Source organism: Austrofundulus limnaeus, unplaced genomic scaffold (assembly GCF_001266775.1).
Source record: "Austrofundulus limnaeus strain Quisiro unplaced genomic scaffold, Austrofundulus_limnaeus-1.0 Scaffold216, whole genome shotgun sequence".
Lineage (NCBI taxonomy): Eukaryota > Metazoa > Chordata > Actinopteri > Cyprinodontiformes > Rivulidae > Austrofundulus > Austrofundulus limnaeus.
In genome coordinates this window covers 383,353-404,184 of record NW_013952618.1, presented here as the reverse complement: position 1 = coordinate 404,184, position 20,832 = coordinate 383,353, and the positions used below count along the sequence as shown (strand labels likewise).

At 39.8% G+C, this 20,832-nt stretch overlaps 4 protein-coding genes across 6 annotated transcripts in view; 2 read left to right on the top strand and 2 right to left on the bottom strand.

Moving 5' to 3' along the window:
- taf4a (TAF4A RNA polymerase II, TATA box binding protein (TBP)-associated factor) overlaps positions 1 to 6,634 on the bottom strand; it is a gene marked incomplete at its 3' end in the record, with an annotated part of 22,696 nt that extends 16,062 nt beyond the window's left edge. The window contains 3 exon segments of the mRNA XM_014019334.1: positions 92 to 217; positions 3,724 to 3,857; positions 4,784 to 6,634. Coding sequence (XP_013874788.1) covers positions 92 to 217; positions 3,724 to 3,857; positions 4,784 to 5,462 — 939 coding nt within the window.
- Positions 6,635 to 7,327: 693 nt separating this feature from the next.
- On the top strand, positions 7,328 to 8,845 carry LOC106525186 (protein LSM14 homolog B). Its single transcript, XM_014019331.1, has 5 exons — positions 7,328 to 7,545; positions 7,659 to 7,822; positions 7,900 to 8,026; positions 8,110 to 8,516; positions 8,703 to 8,845. Exons 1-4 carry the CDS (start codon positions 7,419 to 7,421, stop codon positions 8,436 to 8,438), a joined length of 747 nt encoding a protein of 248 aa, XP_013874785.1. The 5' UTR covers positions 7,328 to 7,418; the 3' UTR covers positions 8,439 to 8,516; positions 8,703 to 8,845.
- LOC106525188 (protein LSM14 homolog B) lies at positions 8,826 to 9,373 on the top strand (the record flags this gene model as incomplete). Its single annotated transcript, XM_014019333.1, is given in 3 exon segments — positions 8,826 to 8,843; positions 8,916 to 9,030; positions 9,107 to 9,373. Coding segments are annotated over 3 exon segments (281 nt in total), but the record flags the coding sequence as incomplete, so codon positions are not given.
- LOC106525184 (cadherin-like protein 26) overlaps positions 9,275 to 20,832 on the bottom strand; it is a 13,510-nt gene continuing 1,952 nt past the window's right edge. Inside the window, exons 3-17 of one of the 3 annotated variants that reach the window (XM_014019326.1) lie at positions 16,898 to 17,047; positions 16,496 to 16,637; positions 16,234 to 16,397; positions 15,225 to 15,356; positions 13,679 to 13,861; positions 13,191 to 13,510; positions 12,970 to 13,112; positions 11,795 to 12,019; positions 11,504 to 11,719; positions 11,284 to 11,426; positions 11,121 to 11,207; positions 10,888 to 10,974; positions 10,644 to 10,727; positions 10,406 to 10,483; positions 9,275 to 9,879 (exon numbers count right to left, since the gene is read on the bottom strand). In XM_014019326.1, coding sequence (XP_013874780.1) covers positions 9,658 to 9,879; positions 10,406 to 10,483; positions 10,644 to 10,727; positions 10,888 to 10,974; positions 11,121 to 11,207; positions 11,284 to 11,426; positions 11,504 to 11,719; positions 11,795 to 12,019; positions 12,970 to 13,112; positions 13,191 to 13,510; positions 13,679 to 13,861; positions 15,225 to 15,356; positions 16,234 to 16,397; positions 16,496 to 16,637; positions 16,898 to 17,047 — 2,376 coding nt within the window. In that variant the 3' untranslated portion in view covers positions 9,275 to 9,657. Of the gene's footprint in view, positions 9,880 to 10,405; positions 10,484 to 10,643; positions 10,728 to 10,887; positions 10,975 to 11,120; positions 11,208 to 11,283; positions 11,427 to 11,503; positions 11,720 to 11,794; positions 12,020 to 12,969; positions 13,113 to 13,190; positions 13,511 to 13,678; positions 13,862 to 15,224; positions 15,357 to 16,233; positions 16,398 to 16,495; positions 16,638 to 16,897; positions 17,048 to 20,832 lie in introns of those variants that run through there. The other 2 variants (XM_014019327.1, XM_014019328.1) reach the window with 2 other exon arrangements.

Below are 20,832 nucleotides of genomic sequence, written 5' to 3'. Positions count from 1 at the left end.
AAGTAAGAGAAATTTAGGATAAAAATACGAACATGTTCTTGCATGAGGCCCAATGTGCTTGTTGAGTGAGAAAAGTGTGCCGTCGACGCACCACCAGGAGAGGGGGTCTGTGCAGCGTGGTGGTCGCAGTGAGTGGCGCTGGAGCTGGAGCTGGACAGCCTGGTCGGATGATGGTGCTCGGAGACACTTGTCTGTTGATGATTGGGTTTCCAGCAGCCTAAAACAAGAAAAACRTCAACTTTATTACAAACAAAAATCTGCTGCAAATGAGTAATAAAAACAATTTCATAAAGTCTAATAATAAAACATAAGAAAAAGGCTTAGCATTCCAGAGTTAGTAGCTGGTTTGGTCCAACTTTGAAAATAACATTTTGYACTATATCATGATGTAATAATTAGAGTGAAATATWTTTTTTYCATAGATGAATTAAATTTCAGATACACTCCTGTATTTATACTTTGTAATTGATTCTTTAAATAGTTAGAGAATCAATAAGTCTTTATTTAGTTTAACACACACCTCAAGAAAACATCAATGGCTTTAGTATAACCAGTGTAAGGACATGTAAGCTTGGGGACATTTTGCAGGAGCTCCATAACAGGGAGGGTCTYTGAGTGAATGTTACACTTTATGTTTGCAAATAAATATTCATGTCTAAGAAGTGGATCGRTTTCCTGTGCATAATTTGGCCTTTCAAAATGAACACGTTACTAACATGTGTTGTAAATGTCTCTCAGCTATGGCCACAATAAAATTTTAGCAGAATAGCTAAAAGTTGACTGATTTAGCCATTTGTGTGTTGAATAACAGGGCTAGGTAAAAAAAATTGATAGGATCGATTTCATTTAAATTTGGAAAAATTGATTCACAGGGCATGAGATCAATTGTGCACGTCTGAAACACGTTTCTATATTTTGTCACTCCTGGCTTGCCGTATATTTACATCCGTTTGATGTTCAGTGCAAACATTAGCTTTCGATAACAAACTGTCTGGAGCAAAACAAAAGAAACTAAGGAATTACTAACATTATCAGCCGATTCTCAGCAGAACTTAAAGATAACAGAGACCATGGTGACTTTTGTTTACAAAGATTTGCACTCTTACGTGGTAGTAAAAATGAAGCAAGCTGTGACGAGTGACTCGTTGGGCTGAAACCGTTCTCACAGCATGTATAAATATGTGAAAGACGACATTCTAACAAAATAGTTTAGTTTTGTTACCAATATTACTATTTTTAAACTTTAAGAAACATCTTAATGAAATTCACAGTGACGAAATGTTGTAGTTGTATTATTTGTTTTAATAATGTATAAGTAATATAATTTTTAAAAAACTATATTGAACATAACAGAAGCAGAAACATTTCAAATGTACAATTTGCATTCACTCAAAAGGAGTGAGCAGAAGTATATTTATATTAGCACAACTCTTCTCCTGCAACCTTATTCCATCACTTCTTATGTATGAAGAAAATTCTTAATTTCCAAAGAATGAACTCCTCCAACAACACTGTCACCTGCAATTCCTTTTTAATTTAAAACTTTTAAACTTGTGACAGTTTTCCTTCAAGATTAAACTGTTTAATATAAAAGTTTGTCCTTTTGGTGAAGAGAATAAATAGTGATTGTTATGATAGTTGTCTGTATTAATGTTTTATTTTAGTTTCTGTCTTGTCATCTGTTGTCTTCCTCCTGTTTGCCTTTGCTCCAGCCCCGCCCACTCTCACCTGCTCCTCATGTTTCTCTCCCAGGTGTTCCCTGTTTGTGCTCGTTAGTCTCACCTTTATATTCTGTGTCTTGTCTTCACTTCCCTGTCTGATCATTGTGCTGTTCACAGGCCTGTATGTTTGTTGCCTTGTTAGATTCAAAGTACATTTGTTTTTATTGTTGTTAATATATGATTTAAAACATTTTTCTTCCTGAAACAGCTTCCGAGAGTGTGAATGCATTACGACCGCATCAAACTTACAGGAAGACACGCAGACAGACAGCAGATTCAGCATGGTAAACTGTGGCTAACAAGGAGATAAAAGCTTCGGTCTTTAGCGAGGGTGAACGGCTGCTTGTCATCATTTCCATCATTAAAGTGCTTGAGATCTGCGTCCTCTCTGGCAATTTTATTGGATTTGTCATAAGCCTCAGGAATGATTTAAGTCCCGACGAGTTCTTGAACACTAGCTTGTTGTTGTTAGCATTTTAGCAGACAAACTCTGTGCTGCATTCAGGATTTAAGGGACATTATATGTTCTCAAATTGTAGTAGTTGTTCCGATGTATATAATTATAAAGTTTGTGTAACATACAGGGTTAATTGGTAAAATAATATGAATAATTCTTAAAATGACTGGTTGTTTTTCAGCACGGAGTATTCTAATTATTGTTCTAGTGAGAAAGTTGTTTTTTCTGACGCAACTTGAACGTTGCTCGGGTCGTGTTGGACGGGAAGCGGCTTGAACAAAATGGATAAAAATAAAGCGGCGCTGGCAAACATGTACATATATTATCGGTTCTGTCTGTTATATCAGACCGATAAGTATGACGTCATAATTCCCTGATATCGGGCCGATAACTATCGTGCACCCCTACAATTTTTGCCATAAAACTGCGACAATGAGCGCCAATTTTGGCAGTTTGGAGGCCTTTAAATTTTGCAATCCGAAAGGCGGTAGTTGTGTTATTATTCGTTATTATTGCTCTGAAAGATGTCTGTTACCAAAATATCTCTTCAATGGATTTTAGATGGATGGATTTTAATAAAAATGTATTCAWTAGTTGTATGCTACAGCTAAATAATACAAATTAGCCACTATAGCTAATTAACATTATTTCATAGGGCTGGGTATTGTGGCCAATTCTTTAGATCGATTCGATTTCGATTCATAAGGTCTTGAATTGATTAATCACGATTCAATTTGATTTGATTCGATCTGATCTGCTCTTAAATAATGAAAATGGTTCAACTGTGTTGCAAAATACAATATCACTGTTACGATTTTCAGGCAGGAATGAACCCATAGCGCAGGCAAAAATCCAAAAAGGCAAAAAGGTGATTTATTTAACAAAGAAGGCTGGCAGGGCAGCTCAAAAACTAACTTGTGTGCATTATCTGTTTTGAACTTGTGGAATGACTTTTTCTCTTTGGTTTAAATCTGAGATCAGTGTTAAAGGTCTTTTTTATAATTAATGTGCCTTATTTTAAAAGATGGCCATTTGAGAAATTGATTTGTTTGATATATTTTAAAAAAATGTTTGTTTGCTAAGAGTTTATTTCAAATAGTATAATTTACAGTGTCATTTGGTTTTGGTGTTGTTTATTTATGTTATGATCTTACCCATTTTTGACTAGTCTTATCTCTTGGCATGTTATTGGTTATTATCGGTTATTGGCCATTAGAAGGAGAAAGTTATCGTATCCGTTCTTAAAATAAGTTATCCTGCATCCCTAGAAAATTGCATCATTTTGTTTGAAGCTTCATGTTTTCCACTCCATCTTGTCACAACTTGCCTCGAGAACTTTTACCCCCATGTGCATAAAAAATTATTATATGATTGGTCAGAATTTGGCCAGGAGCACACAGGAAGGTGTGTGAGAAAAACAAACAAACAAAAGAAAAAAAACAACCACATAATGCTCATCGACTGTWCGGCTTCACTCCACAGGTGTGCGTCCCTTGAAGAGCACGTAGGTTGGACACTTTCACCAACATGTCCTTGAGAGCTTACCTGACCGGTGGGCACATTCGTTGGCGTAGTTGTCCGAGGGGCCATGCCACCCTGGGCCTGTGCTTGCATTTGGGCCAGAGCCTGCTGAGAAAACAYCAACAGCTGTCCGCTCTCACTGCGCACGACCACCATCCCTGAAGCAAAGCAGGAGGTAAAAAAAAAMAAACAACTGTTTCAGTAACATGGCATGATMTGTAAACAATAACAAGCCCTTGAAGGTACTCTTTGGAAACTACAAAATCAAAGAATTATATCAACTGATGCAGTTTGAAAGACTTTACTTCAGTAGTTTTCCTGATATGTTGACATGCAATTCTGAAATGTGGGAATGCACTCAATGTAAACAAAGCTGAGTCTACTGAAAACATTGCTGAAACTTGAATCATGTGATGGACCTATATGACCTATAGTAAACAAACATGGTGGAATGTGTCAAGAGCAGAGATGAGAAGAGGTTYAGGGAGAAACAGAGTGAATCTGCTGCTTAACATGAAGAGAAAGATCRAGTAAGACAGCGATCAAATCTGATCTGCACACTTTCCTAAACAAACCTAAGTACAAATATGCAGTAATACAACAAAACTGTCCGACTTCACCATCCTGAACGACTCTTCTAATTATATCATCATTATTAAGCTGTTTTTAAGTCACTTTTCTGTACAGGTCAGGGGTCCTCTGCATGTTTTAAAGGCTTCTGTGAAAAACAAACCTGGTGAACRGATGGATGATTAACAGGTCAGGACTGGACAGCCCTGCTGCAGGTAAACCAATGTATGTTGTAGCTGGAATCCRGTAACAAATTTCACAATTTTTTTAATGTAAGGACACATGTATGTGAGGGGAAATGTGCAGATTGTGCTTTGACTTTTTTTGACTGGTTTTCATGACATTACAACATTAGCAATACACAAGAGATGCCATCAAAACCATTCAGTCACTGTCAGAGTGCTGATCTCTGCTGCATTMAAACATTACATCACTTGATTGTTGTGTTTTATTCTTGCAAAAGTGAAAACAAATGTTTTTTTTAATGCCTAAAGCCCCTTCTGTGTACACTTACCCGGGGGGATCTGAATGTTCTGCACACTGGGCTGTCCCGGGGACGGCTGGGGGAGTCTCGGGGTCAGCATCGGCGGCATGGCTCCTCCGGCGTTCACAGGTGCCATCACGGGGGGTCGCGGAGCGCTGATGGTGCCGGTGGGCTGCGGTGCTGACTGGATGATGGTGGTGGGCGGCTCTGCCTTGATCGTGTGCGGACCTGCGCTGACAGAGGCGGGCTGGCAGTTGTTCACCAGCGGACTCGGAGCTCCCACCGCGGGGCTCGCGGCGTTGTTCCCGTTCAAAGTCGCACCCGGCCCGGCTGCTTGCATAGGCGGCCGGACAAGTGTCACGGTGGGTCCCGGTGACGGCCGGCTCACCGCAGCGGCACCCTCCGAGCTCGTGAGCGGCGTCTGGATCACGCTGTTCGACGAGGCGGGCAGCGCTTTGGACAGCACCGTGCCGCCGCTGACAGCCGGGGATGATATGACGGTGCCGCCGACCACCGCCGTCGTCCCCTCCGCGGGGGCAGCGCTCCCTGAACTGTGAGAGTTCATAGTTTGGCTCCCATTAAAAGTCTGCGCTGAGTGTGAGCCTACTTTCCCCGGGTGGTTAGGGACAAAAGTTACACCGTCACTGACGAGTGCTTTGGCCGGGTCGCGTCCGCTTATGGAGTCGGTGCTGGCGTCCGATGCGTCCATAGCTGAACCATGGGGGGGCTCGTTAAGTCAGCCGAGACCCCCTGCGCTTCAACTAGTAGTTTCACAGTCGAGCTTAAATGTGATGAAGGGGCAAGAATATGACACAACTAATGATCCCCCCCTGTCAACTCCGGCGTTTGTTTTTTGTATGTACTCGAAGAGATAAAAAAAAAAGAAAACAACGTGAGTTACAGCGTACCTGCTTTTAGCAACCGTCTTGACCAAGCAAGTCCCAGCTGGACATTAGCTCGAGCTACCCCCCGCTTGTCCCGGAACTATAACCATGTAACTACTTTCTGCCTCGCGCCTACCCCAATGGTTGTTGTGACACAAGAGCGACAGCGGTGACTCTACAGACCGTGCAGGATGACAAACTACCGCTTTATTCACCGCTGTCTGTAAAGAGAGCTCATCCAGCGGACCGCGGCCAACCGCCATCTTCACACTCCTGCGAGCTTCTGAAAAGTCGGGCACTCGCTCGCTGACGTGCGCATGCGCAGAGCAGCGAAACGTCCCCGGCCGGGGAATTCTGCGAGCCGTGATTGGCTGCTCCGCATGCTAAAAGGCGGAACCAATGGCTTCAGCTGTCATTCCTGGGGAGAAACAAGAGCGTCGAGCATCGTACCGAGCCGAAGAGTTTTCGTCAAATCTTTTATCGTAGCCTGGATGTTTTTTCTTGAGCTACACCTCCTTCGTTGCAGAATTCGACCTTTTAACGTTTGGTATAATGATAGTAGGGTTTTCTGTAAGTTTACAAGCTAAATTCGCGGATTGTTTCACAGTCGATGCGCTCGGCAAGATGGCTGCAGAGAAGTGAGGTTACGCTGTTTAGTGACGCCCCACCCTTATTAGACGGGAAATGGACCGTTCTGTCAGTCATGGCATTATTGTGGCACTAAAACATTCTCCTGTTCACTTACACAAATGCACCAGGAAACTAATCTTTCTTTCTGTCTTTAATTTGATATATTTTGAGATCCTAATTAGAGGAATATGTTCTACTCAACTTGTGTGTGCTGCAAATTTTATTTTTGTTTTTGCATTATTGACTAGTCTACATCTCACCAACAGTTATGAACATAAATAACAAAAAGTAACTCAAATCAAGCTTTGTCATAGAGTCAACCTTGCAATTTCAAATTTTACTGTGAATATATCTTATTTTTTCAATTACAATAAAAAATAGAGAGTTGTATTCGCTTTTTTCTAGGGCTGTCAAGTGATTAAAAATTTAAATCTATTAATTCCAAGGTAGCTGTGAATTAATCATGATTAATCTTAAACTTAATATAAAACTTTAAATTGTTTAATATTTATTTATTAAATAAATAAGCCATAAAAAGACAAAAAGAAAAAAACTGAACATACTGTATTGCACATGGAGTTTTTTTTAATATATTATTTATGTAACCTTTATTTATCCACGTAAACTGTTTGAGAACCACTTCTCATTTACAAACCTGACATGCACTGAGTGCATTGCAATATACAAACCTACATATTCTGCCATAGTAAAGTGATTGTAAATTTTAATCGCGATCAAAAATTGTAATCTATGCCCATGCAGCACTAAAATTAATCAGAGTTAACTCGATTGATTAGCACTACTTTTTTTTTTTCGTTTTTGTCTGTATAGTGGTATTTTTTAGCCAATTTTGTTTGAAAAGGCTGCGATAGAGTCAGCAATATTTAAAAAAATATATTGCGTAGTCAAGATGGCAGTGAAAACAAGAAATCTCACACTGTCAAGTCTTTCGGTGCACGCCGAYACACAAATCAAACGCACCCCGGTTTAATCACAGCTGATGCAGTCAGCTGTGCAGAGGTGCTCAGCGCACAATCCTATAAAGCTCACAGGTGCGCCAATTACTCCCGCTTTGGTTCAAGTTTGGCTGCTGAGACTTSTGCTGCGTCGTTGCTGATTCCCGGTGCGAAACATTTGTGTTTAATGCGARCATGAGTGCTGCGGGGGGGACCCCGTATATTGGCAGTAAAATAAGYCTGATCTCCATGGCTCAGATCAGGTATGAAGGAATCCTGTCTTATGTGGACACCGAGAGATCTACTGTTGCTTTAGCTAAAGGTATGTCACCACTGTGCAGCCTGGATTGATTTTACTTTCATTGTTCAGCAGCTTGATGCTTGATTTTCTGAATTTACTTAATGGCTTTGCTGATTTGTCTCCCCCACCCACAGTAACCTCTTATGGTACAGAGGACCGGCACACTGACAGACCAGTGCCGCCCAAAGATGAAATCTATGAATATATTATCTTCAGAGGAAGTGACATTAAAGATATTACGGTGTCTGAACCTCCCAAACCCCACCATGGACTGCCTCGTGACCCTGCAATTGTTCAGGTTTGAGCTCTAGTTTCTTTACATTCCAAATGCATCACTAGTTTGATAAAATGAAGTTTGAATTTTTGTGATTTCAGTCCTCCATGGGCTCCTCTGTGCCATACAACCCACGCTGGAGTACCTACAGAGACCTGATGCCCACATTTAACCAGCTTGCTGCCAGTTCTCTACTCAGCCAGCAGTACAACACAGCACTGGGTCTTGGTACAGATCTCCCACACATGCCCGTTTATGTAGCTGATGATTATCGTTTTTAATTTTTAATTTGTTTTTACCCCTTATCTTAGTGCCAGGGCTTCATGGTCCAACCATAAGAGCCCCCATGGTGGAGCAGGCTGTCCAGACCGTGCCTTTGGTCACAGCTGCACAGAAGAAAGGAAAGCCTTTGACCCAGCCACAGAGCAGGCAGCCTACTCGCCCGTCACAGSGCTCTGCTCCGGAAGCYTCTCCAGCTGAGAAAGAAAACATACMSACGAGTAAACAGACGAAGATTACTGAAATAAAATTCACCTCATTTATTGGCAACAATTTGAAAACCATAAATGCACTGCAACAGTCAAATTTACATTTTACATTTAATCTGGTTTCCTTTTGTTCATATAAAACATGTGTTTAGGTCGGGCACCATCTCAGCCAGCTGTTGCAAAGATCCAAGGCAGAGGTGCGGACAACCAGAAAATGAGACAAAAACAAGGTTAAAAAGTCACATTTGATCTTGCTTGATGAATAGTGTCGTCTCATTCCCACCGGTCATTCTCAGAATGTACCACAGTAACTTTGCTCATTATGATGAATGTATTTGAAAATGAAATGTCCGACTGGATGAAGCCGTTTGCGCCTCTGCTGACCCAGCTGTRCATTCCGTTTTGCTGCTTTGCAGGAAACCGCAGGTCCAGGACCAGAAGCCGAGGCCARCTTCTTGCAAAAACCTCCAAGGCAACAACTTTAGAGTTTGATTCAGATTTTGACTTTGAAACGGCGAATGCTCAGTTTAAAGATGACCTGACAAAAGAGGCTGAAGGTATTTATCAGTTTTTTAAAAATGTATGATCACACATGGAGATCAAACTTGTTGTTTTTAAATGTGCTGCAGGTGAAAAAAACACTGAAGTCGACAATGGTGCGCAAGAGGAGGAGACGCTGATGGAGAAGTACTACGACAAAGCTAAATGCTTCTTTGACAACATCTCTTCAGATCTGAAGCCCAGGTGATTTTTATGTTCCTTTTTTTGTCAGTTGTGTTTTTAGTTTGGTGCATATTTAAAATGCAATTAATACTTTTAGGAGAACCACCTGGGCAGAAGAGAAAAAGTTGAACATTGAAACATTTGGCGTGCCTGGTCGCTTCCTGAGAGGCAGAGGATTTCGAGGCCGTGGACGTAGAACCACCGAGCAAAGAGCACTTCCAAAGATTGGTAGTGGGAGAGTTTGAGTCTTTTTTTTTTTTTTTTGGTAAATGCCAATGTAAATATTTTTTCCTACTAATTTAAATTATCTCCCTCATTGTGACTTTTTTTTAAAATCCCAATTAAACTTTGAATTGATATAAAATGGGAGAGTATATTTCATTTTAATCAGCAGCTGTGCATTTAAAGCAGATGTTTTCATTGATACTTGGTCTGGAAGCCTGCACTATAGAAGGTCTAACAGAACATTAATGCTTTTGTTTCTGTGAATATGTGAACATGTCTGCTTGACTGAAGTTTAACTCCAAAATGCTCCTGGAAAATTATCTTTAAAAATCCAGAGGTCGTGTTATGTTTTTTCCTCCTTAATTGTAAAATTTAAAATAAGAAAATAAAAGTATACAGTTGCTATTAAATGGCATGCTGCCGTCAAAGAAGACTCTTGTGATGGTTTTGTTGTGCTTCACAAATAAAAGCCAGTAAATTTCTGAAACTTGGGCCCAARTTTTCCAGCAGCTTCTGAAACGACTCTTGATCGTCTTCAGGAAAAGTGACATCCAGACTGTAGAGGTCGTTGGCATCTCCTTCTGCTGAATACAAATGGGACTCGTCGGGCATCTCTGTTACTGTGTCATCGAGACATAAAAGCTTCTGTGGGGGGATATCAAAATAAAAACATTTTATACATATCCAGAGTAACCTCCAGATTTTAATGGTGAGAAAAACAATATCACTARTAGCTTAATGAAGCGTGTCCTCTAAAATTATAAACTTTGCACATAAGAGCCAAAAAGTGGATTTTGCTATTGACACTTGTTTTGAGCTTCATGTGCCTGGAATAAAATATTGCTAAACGTTGTTGCAGCAAAAAATACCAGACACACTAACTGTGCTACATGTATAAAATTCTGCACATCCTGATATAAGATCATACGTTAAGACGTTTTTCTTCAGAAGAACTAGATTTTGTTTTATTTGTAATTCAAACATTTTTCACACTTTTGCTCAAAAACATATGTATTTTGACATTCTGCTAACCCTAAATGGCAAGGGGAAATTGGACACACACCAAGCCAAAGCTTGGGACTAACAGATAAAACTGTGGTTAAGGGGGGCTGTTGCACTCTTGTACCTACAGTAYGCTTTTTTTGTGTTGAGCAATGTGTGAAACACTAACCTGTTGAACTAGAGCTGTCAGAGCATTTGTGTTAACAGAATTTCCGCAGTAAAGGACATTTGTTTCCATGTCGTCAGACTGTAGGAAAAGTGAGTTTTATCAGTTTGTGACACAAAATAAGCAATGTCAACAACTCTGTATAGAATGTCCTATAATCCAACTCAAAGACACAAAGATTAAATAAAACTAACCTGTAAATATTCACAAGTGATGCGCTGTTTTTTGATGTATATATTACCTTACTACTATTACTGCTACTACTTGTCATGTGAGAGGCATTCCTCCTGAAGTGCTCTGAGTTGCTCCACCTCTGCTGTAGGCCCTGTGACAGAGATAACAGGTGTTGACTTTGTAAAYTTCATATTAGGCAACTAGTACCCCAGCTATGGTTTAACTTGGTTTGCTAAAAAAAATTGTGATTGTTTTCATTTGATGTACAGAGATTCCTTTGTGAATGTTTGATAGTTTTCTCTTGTACCCACCRTTGACTCAAATTGGTTCTGCATGATCAATGAGTCATGACTGTGGAGACTTTGACTTTGGRAAACAACTGGGCCACCATCTGGTACCTTTACAAGAAAAAGAAATGGTTAGTGGTTTTCACCCTGGAATAAGTCTCATGCAAATATTTTTTTCAATGTAATCTTGCTTCACTTCATTGTTTTTCATGTACAGAGATTAACTTGTGAATGGTTTCCAGTTTTCTTGTACCTACCATTAAGTTATATTGATTTTCTTTCATCAGTGAGTCAAGATCATCAAGCTTTTGGCTGTTGGACAAAAATGCCACAGTATCTTCTACCTTTACAAGAAAAAGAAATGGTCAGTGATATTCCCACTGAAATATGTCTCATATGTAAATGTTTCTTAGATGCAACCTTGCAGTCTGTTCCTTGTTTCTCATCGTTGTACACCCGGATACTTTTTTCTCCCTCTTCGTATGGAAATGATATGAACTTTTTTTCTTTGCAGGGCATGACTGATGCATTTTTGCATTTGACAAATGCCACCAACAGCAGATCTGTCAAAATATATGCAACAAAACTTGTACACATGTACATGGTTTGCTCTATAAGGAACTGTGCTTCCATTCCTTACCCAATAGTAAAACCAGTACAAGGAGCGCGATGACAACAGCAACCCCCAAAAATGTCAGACTGGTTYGAGCATGGCAGTTGCGTGATACCAAGCATGTGCACACAGTCACATTAAGTCTGTGAACACTAAACACTCCCTGCAGGTCTGAAATCTTCAGATCAATTGTGTAAAAGCCAGCCCCAATACTAGGCTCCTTCACCAAACCAGCTGTGAAACCTAAAACAACAAAACAGGATTGTCATTTGGGGTTGTTTTGTGTTGACATTTCTCTACATTCATGGCTGTTTCTACCGTATGAAGGATTCAGCTTCCATTGTTCCTTAGCACTCCCCAGCAGTTCAAACTTGAAAGGCCCTCCGTAAGGATCTCCATCAGCATCAGAGGCTGAGATGTTTGTGGTGGTGGGGCTGTCGGACAAGCAGACATCCACAAAGCCCACCTCTAGCTGTGGCGAGTTGTCGTTCACGTCCACTACATGGATGTTCAGTGTAGCTGTGCCTGTCATAGGTGGCTTACCTGTTCAGGAATTTTAAAAGCAGTTTCATGAAGCATTTCATTTATTTACAGCAAAAATACCAGTGTTAATTTAACACCCACAGTGTTAACTTTAACACAACAAAGTGTCTATATGTGTCCACACTTGCTGGTGTTAAACATTTGTGAAAATGTTAATTTTTAACACCCATTTTTTGTTAATTTAACACCAACCAGTGTTTAGCATTCAACAAAATTAGGTGTCACATTACATTTCAACAATGTTAAAATAGAGTGTTAAAAGCAACACTAGTGTATTATTATTAACAAAGGGAATTGTGTTGTTAGAAAGATTAACAGATGCTACAAGGTGTCAATGCACCATCAAATTGAGAGTGTAAATTTAACACTCAGAATTAATATCAAACTCTTTGTAGTGTTGCATTAACACTACTCAGCAGTTTGTAGAAAAATGGAGTMACCCTTCACACACCAGGAAGTACCTCTCAATGGTGTCAATTTATGGCCAATAACACAGACTTTAACTTGAACAACTTGATCAAACTGAACAAGAAAACTAACCAGAACAACTAATTTTTACTCTCATCAACTTCTTTAATAGTCATAAACATGCAAACACACATTTCTACAAGATTACCCAGCATTCCTTGCTGAGAAAATACTGGTCTGTCTGACATGAGGTGGAAGAGGGCGGGGCTTTTCAGAATACTTCTTAAAACACTGCATGGTGTGAAATAACAACACCGTTAAGTGTTATATAAGATTTAACAGTGGGAGGAGCTTATTTAACACTGTCCAGTGTTGATACAACACTGAGGAAATCAACACTGTGAATTAACATTTACAATGTGTGTCAGTTTACTCAGAAAGTAACACTGGTGGCTGTTAAAACCAAACCCAAAAGTTTAACACTGAAATTTTAACATTCATGTTTTTGCTGTGCTACAATATTTGTTAGACGGTGTGTTTACCATTATCCACTGCATACACTGATACAGTGTATATGCCTTTAACAACATGAGAAGATTCTCTGTCAGGTTTCTGTACGGTGGTGATGTCGCCGGTGTTGGGATCAATCTTCAACCAGCCTGCAGTATCATTTGCTATTTTGTAACTGTGGACAAATATAAACACACTTTAGCAAATAGAGGTCCAGATGTGTGCTTAAACACATGTTTGAAAGTATATTTACATAATGTCTTTTCCTGAACCGGAGTCCGGGTCCACAGCTGTCACTTTCTTCACCCATGTTCCAATCGGTGCATTCTCCTCCAGCATAGTATCTTTGATGGTCAGCTTAAACACTGGGGCATGATTAATGCTTTCTATTTTGATAATGACTTTTGTTAAATTGGTCTGACCTCCATTACTTGGAAGTTCTCCATTTTTACTGGTTTCAACTTTCCAAAGACCCTGTGTCGTCTTCTGCTTCACTTTACAGAAGAAATATGGCACTTCGTTTTCAGCAAAAATCAATAGCTCTTTGGTTGCGTTTTCATCATGGTTCAGTGGCTAAAATCAAAGCAGTTTCTACATTAGTGTGTGAAAAAATACAGTGTAAAAATACACTGCAGTCTGAGAGCAAGCTAGACAGAAACAAGTATGTGATGTAATTGTTGGAGTAAATGTACAGAAGTTGTGACAGGAATGTATAAAAAGCAGCCAACACACTCCYCTCACCTTTACCACAGTCAGGATACCATCATTGGTTTCTGGATCTGTCTCTATCTTGAAGTTCCCACCTTCATCATTAGATATGCTGTATCTGACTCTCCATGCCATGCTGTAGATGCGGTCTTTGTCCGTCACATGGACCCTCAAAGGAGAAGTCCCCGACTCATTTTCATTGACTTTGCCAGAACCCTGTTGTTTAAATACAAGGAACGAGGTTAATAAAAAATACCTTTGTTTTACCTTGGAGCAAAGGAAAGAACAAAGCAAAAACTAACTGTTAATATGTGATATAAATTGAAACAGCAAGAACACTCCTTGAGATCCTGGAACTTTTGCGTAAGGCATCCAAGCCCACCAAACTTGGAACTTCTGATTTTGACCCAGTGGAGCTGAAGTTAAAACTTTGTGAAAAGTTAAACCAAACTTTTGCTTTTTAATACCTTCAACTCACTGTAAGACAAGAATGTAATTGTACGATGTTATAGTATCTGATACTTGTGTCAAACATCAAGAACACCAAGTTACCTCAGATTTGTCATAACAAAAACATTTGGAATAYAGCTGGTTTGAAACATCACAATTACCTCCAGGGTTCTCGGAGTTCCTCTGTGCTTCACACCAGAGTGGGCGAAGCAGGGCAGACACTGTATAAATTGGGGTGCAAACAAATGGTGGCAAACTGTGCAGCGGAACTGCGTGTATTGTAAATTAGGGTGAGGATTTAGTCCTCATTTCAACTATGTTTTGTATCTAGTGTTTTGGAACCATTTGTCATTAAATGGCAACCACCTGGCATGCTACTTTCTCCCATTCGCTGGAGACGTGCAGAACTAGCAAGACACAGTGACACCCTCAAAGTGGATCTGATACATCGCTATGCCAGAGGACRCCTTCGGTCCAGCAGTTGGTGTTTTTATCATTAAAGGCAAAATGATCACTCGTAATTTTGTGCATTTTACATGAAAATATCAAACTTGAGGTTTTTTTTATCAAATAGAATTATTTTGTTAATTATTTCACAGTTTCRTTCTACATTGCATCCATGATGTTATGTTGAATGTCAATAAAATCAATCTGATTCTGAAATTTTATTACAAAACTGTGCAGTTAGAATTTCAAGCACTTTCAAGGACTTTATACAGAAATAAAGCACTTTCCACAATTTGAAACCACCTTGTTTAAATTCAAGCATTTTAGCATTTTTAAGGATTTCAAGCACACATACAGTAGGCTACGAATCCTCTACCTAACATATTCACAATAATAGCAAAAGTTAAGAAGCCGTCACCAAACAGCATTATACTATTTCATGCAAGCTACATTATGCTAACACTCTGCATTATATGAGCAGTGCATTTATGTGTTGCTTTTCATTGTCTTTCTAATTTGTGTCATCTTATTCACCCAATAACGTATTGAAGCATTGTTTGGCTGACACATTGTGAGCACTTTAGTGAGGAAGAGTAGGTAAAAATGAGTCCAGATGTGTCACATTTATCCGGCTCTGATGAAAAATGTGGTTGAGGGTTGTTTAAGCAAACTATCTGCATACCGTTTGACCGCTGATGACTGGAAGGTGGTTGTTGCCGTCCTGAATATGAATGAGAACTGTGGTTGAGCTAGACAAGCTGACTTTGTCACCATGGTCTATGGCCTCCACCAAAACTKTAAGCTTGTCACCTGCCTTGATACAAGAAAAAAACATGGTATGGATTAGATTCATTGTTCTTATATCTTGATTTTCCCTCAGTTAAAATTTTATCGGAAGACTGACCTGGTCCAGCCATGGTCGGCCTGGCCTTATTCTACCCCGGCCCTGGTTGTGTTTGCATTTAGTAAAGTGCTACCTCGATATGGATGGGGATCATAATACTAAAAACGCACAAATCTTATTTAGTTTTATTTGTGACACAACAATGGAATACATCAAATTCAAAGGAAAAATGCAGAAGACTGTACTGGACCATCCAGCAGACAAAGAACGGTACGATAATGATAGCTAATGTTAGCTTGTCGTTTCTTGGTAGCTTGCTACAGTTATTGCATAAGTTGAAGTTGTGTTAGAAAATGTTACAGACGTTGCAATGATTCATGTAAAATTGATTGCATATATGTGATGTAAGACCGCCAGCCAGTGAACCAATCAATAGGCAACAGTAGATGAAGTCAAATCAGACCAATGAGGTCAGCCACAATGGAACCACAGCTATCAGCGTTCCAGAAATCGGGGTGGAACTAAGGGGTAATGCAAACACATTAAACCCGGGTTTGAACCTAGACCAGGCTAGGTTGAGTCGGACCGTGCAGTGCATAAAGGACTCCTCCTAAAATTATACATTACAATGTTTTGTCCCAAAGTCACCCTGTAGGGTTCTATTTTAAGCATTTTATGCATTTGACAATACTCAGCAAACACACACTCTACTCACTTGCATATATATATATACCACAAAACTATAAATTATTTTGTCAGTTGCAGATCCAGCTGAAAAAGAAATACAACTTGCACAACACTATTTCTAAGAAGGCACTTCTGACACATTGACAAATTAACCTCTTGCCTCATAATCCAAGCATCCTTTAAAGGAGATCAGTCCATGTTCGTTAACAAAGAACTCTGTGTTTGGAGAGTTRGGGAACACAGATTTGATGCTGTAGTGGAAAGTAGAGTTTAATGTTTGGCTCTTGTCTTTATCATGAGCCCGCACRGTCAGGAGAGGTGAACCTGTTGTCAAAAGATTTGAAAAAAGACACGATCAGGCTCTATAAACAACGTTTTGACATACTTTTTAAAAGAAAAGGCTCATTTGTTTGGCCTTTTACCTTGTGGGAGATCCTCGTTAACAGTGATTTCATACACATCTCTCTCAAAAACTGGGGGGTTGTCGTTGACGTCTCGTATTTGGATCTCGACTCCTAATCGAATGTCGATTGTGAATTCGTTTTGTCTGGCTTCAAAACTTAGCTATAAATTTTAACAAATGCAGTTAGTGACGATATAACACTATTGTTTTGATAATTTGTTAAATCTTTTTTTGTTTTGTGTTGTGCTGTTTTGCAAAAAAAGTGACTTGTTAAATGTATTTAGACATTCAGAAACATTAGGTTGGATGTTTTCATAACAAAACACAGGTTACAATATATTTTTCTTGTAAATTTAGCATCGATAACAATTGTACATTGCGAAAGTCAGTCAAGCATGCTGATACTTGTGTTGAATCAAACCTTGAGCGTCTTGGTCAGCTCATAATCCACAGGCTTGTGGACGTAAATCACCCCCGTCTTCTTATCAAAGGAAAGGACGCCTTCCGGTTCTTCATCCACTCCTTCGCCGAACAGATCAAAGTAGACCAAATATTGGCGTTCAAGCTCTATCTACAAAACAAATCAAAATATTTCAGTCCATCTTTGATGAGCCTGAGAATCTAATTAATGACTTTTTTTTCTGTTTCGAAACAGGCATTTTATTTTCAAATCAATTCAGTGTATTTATGTAGCATCAAGTCAAAACAAACTTTGTCCCAGGGCACTGCGCAAAAAACAATCAATTTAAAAAAGTCAACAGATTGTGTTGAATCACTTCATAACGGTCTCCCATCCTGAGCAGAACATTGCGACAATGGAAAAAAAACAGGAAGAAATTTCCAGCTAAACCAAGCTCAGGACGGGYGGCTATCTGCCTCGACTGGCTGGGTTTTGGAGGCCAGGAAAGAGACAAAAAGAAACACAGAAGGACTTGTCCAGGTGTATTTTCCTCTGGAAGAGAGACAAAGATAGGAATAATTACAACAACAGATGTAGAGATGAGTGACTAAAGACAGCAGTAGAATGAAAAAAATGTGGTCAGCCTGTCATCCAGTAGTCTAAAGGCTTGGTTATAGTCGTGCTTTGGGTTGTCACGTAAGCTCCGCGGTGTGTGCACGCTCCTGAGCTGCGCGCTGTATTAAAACATACTTGATGTTCACGTTAGCACTGTTCTTCCCTCACTGACAGTAGTTTGCCCATTAACAAGTGTGGTTTTTGATTCTATTTGACCAAAAGTTTTTTTTTTCATTTGTTCTAAAGCTTGTTGTTTACAGCCCAATGMTATTAGATTAGGGTCATGGAGTGTGCTTCTCTTATGTAAACATTTGTTACACCATTCTGAAGTTTTGATGGAAATTAGGTTTGCAGTAGTAACTCTGCAACAATAGTTTTGAACGTGTTGATGTGAAAATTACAAAAAATGTTGAAATAACTGAAAAGGTTAAACTTAAAAAGAATCTTTTTATTTGAATGCCATCTGGTTATCTTTATGATCTCTCGTGGAGGGATCATATAGATGACGTACATGCGTACCTGAGCACCTTCGAAAACGTCTATCTTGAATTGAAGTGCGGCTTGCGGCCTTTGCGGAGCTACAAAATCTCGGAGGTGTACGACCACGCATCAGGACACCATGCAGGGCCATCACGCAGGGGGAGGGACGCTGCAATTGCGTCACTTTTGACGCAAGCCCCTTTGAGCCCGGTGAGTTGCGTCAACTACAACCTTAGCTTTAGGCCACAGCAGCAGAACCAAGAAATAACTCAGGAAACTCAGCCTTTTTTATAGGATTTATAAAAAAGGAAAGTCTTAGCCTTAAAAATAGTTAATAGAGTGTCAGCCTCTCAGACTAAAACTGGAAGTTGGTTCAACAAGAGAGGAGCTTGATAACTGAAAGCTCTGCCTCCCATTCTGCTTTTAGAAACTCGAGGAACCACAAGTAAACCTGCAGTCTGAGAGAGAAGTGCTCTGTTAGGAAAGTATGGAACAATAAGATGTTTAATATAAGATGGAGCTCGATTGTTAAGAGCTTTGTATGTTAGGAGTAATATTTTAAATTCTATTCTGAATTAAGGGAGCCAGTGGAGAGAAGCTAAAACTAGAGAAATATGATCTCTCCTTCCAACTCCCAACTCTAGCAGCAGCATTTTGGATCAATTGAAGGCTTCTTAAAGAATTTTTTGGATGCCCAGGTAATAAAGAATTACAGTAATACAACCTAAACATAATAAATGCATTGATCAGTTTTTCTGCATCATTTTTGGACAAGATGTTTCTAGTTTTAGTGATATTATGCAGGTGGAAAAAAGGGGTACTGGTAACATTTTTCAAGTGGCAAATAAAACACACTGATCAAAAATAACACCAAGGTTCTTTACATTAGAACTGGAGGCCAGATTAATGTCATCCAGAGGAGGTGAAAGGCTGCAAAGTTTATTCCTAAGATGTTCAGGTCCAAAAACCACAAACTGTCTTTTCTGAGTTTAGAAGCATAAAATTAATAAAATTAAGAGTCATCCAGTTTTTTATGACTTGTAATTTAAGTAAATGATTGGATTCGTCAGGTTTCATGAATAAATATAACTAAGCATCTTCAGCAGAACAATGAAAATGTGTCACATGCTGTTTAATACCTTTACTTAAATGGAAGCATATATAAAGTGAAGAGGATTGGTCCAAGCACTGAATCCTGGGGAACTCCATGACTAACTCTGGTGTAAGAAGAAGATTCATTATTAACACTGACAAATTGGAATCTTTTAAATAAATATGACTTAAATTATTTTAGAGCCGTCCCTGTAATGTCCAAGCCTCTATAATAGACTATTGTGATGGATTGTATCAAATGCAGTACTGCCAGTGTTGTATAAAGTACCTCAAAGTTATGAGTAAAAATACAAGTATCTTATCTTAAGATTATTTTGGTAAAAGTTAAAGTCTCGAATATTGCTTCAGCAAAAGTCTTAAAGTCCATCCGTTTTCTTCAACTTATCTGAGATTGGGTCGCGGGGGCAGCAGCCTAAGCAGAGAGACCCAGACTTCCCTCTCCCCACCCACTTGTGCCAGTTTATCCAGGGGAATCCCAAGGTTTTCCCTGGTCAGTCGAGAAACAGGCCCTCCAGTGTGTCCTGGGTCTTCCTTTGTGCCTCCTCTCAGTGGGACGTGCCCAGAACACCTCACCAGGGAGRTGTCCAGGAGGCATCCTWACCAGATGCCCGAGCCACCTCAACTGGCTCCTCTCGACGTGGAGGAGCAGCGGCTCTACTCTGAGTCCCTCCCAGATGACTGAGCTTCTCACCCTATCTCTAAGGGAGAGCCCAGCCACCCTGCGGAGGAAACTCATTTCGGACGCTTGCATTCACTATCTTGTTCTTTCGGTCACTACCCAATGCTCATGACCATAGATGAGGGTAGGAATGTGGACCGACCAGTAAATCGAGAGCTGAACCAGACCGACAGACCAGTACAGCGCCCACATCACTGCAGACGCAGCACCAATCTGCCTGTAGATCTCCCACTCCATTCTTCCCTCATTTGTAAACTTCTTCATATGGGGCAGGACCTCCTCCCCAACCTGGAGAAGGCACCCTACCCTCTTCCGTCTCAAGACCATGGTCTCAGATTTGGAGGCACTGATCCTCATCCCGGCCGCTTCACACTCGGCTGTGAACTGCTCCAGTGAAAGCTGGAGATCAGGATCTGATGAAGTCAATAGGACCACATCATTCAACAGAGTACACACTTCCAGTAAGCAATTGTTTCTCAGCAGCCGAGAGTCCAGACCCTCTGTACGAAGCAAAGAAGAACCAGGGGCTGGTTTTTAGCAGCATTAGATTTTTTAATGAATGGCAGTAAAGACGGTCAACAAGGAACAGAGAAAATGGGACAACAGTTCCAACAGTGAGACCTGAACGTCCATCAAAAACATATGAAAATATGAGACAGAAATGAATCAGAGAAACTGTTAAGAGGCCACATTATGTAGCTACAAAAATATATAAATACTGCATTTATGTTGTAAATATACTACTGCTGCAGGAAACTGACAAGTACTGACTGGATTCTACATTTGTCATATATCTCCTGGCTGTGTGGTCTGCATATCTGGACTCTGGGGTACAGAAACCTTTTCTTACAAAGAAAAACATTCAGGTTCGGCTAAAGAATTGATCAAGTCTCCGAAAAGCACATAGCAAAATATTTAATTTTCAGCTAAACCACAATTCCATGACTTAATTGATTCAATTGCACACCCTCTTGGGTCATGAATCTGTCATGACTGTTTTCTTTGCAATTTTTTTCTGCACAGTATCTTGTTTATATTTTTATCTTATTTCATTTTTATAGCCTAGTAC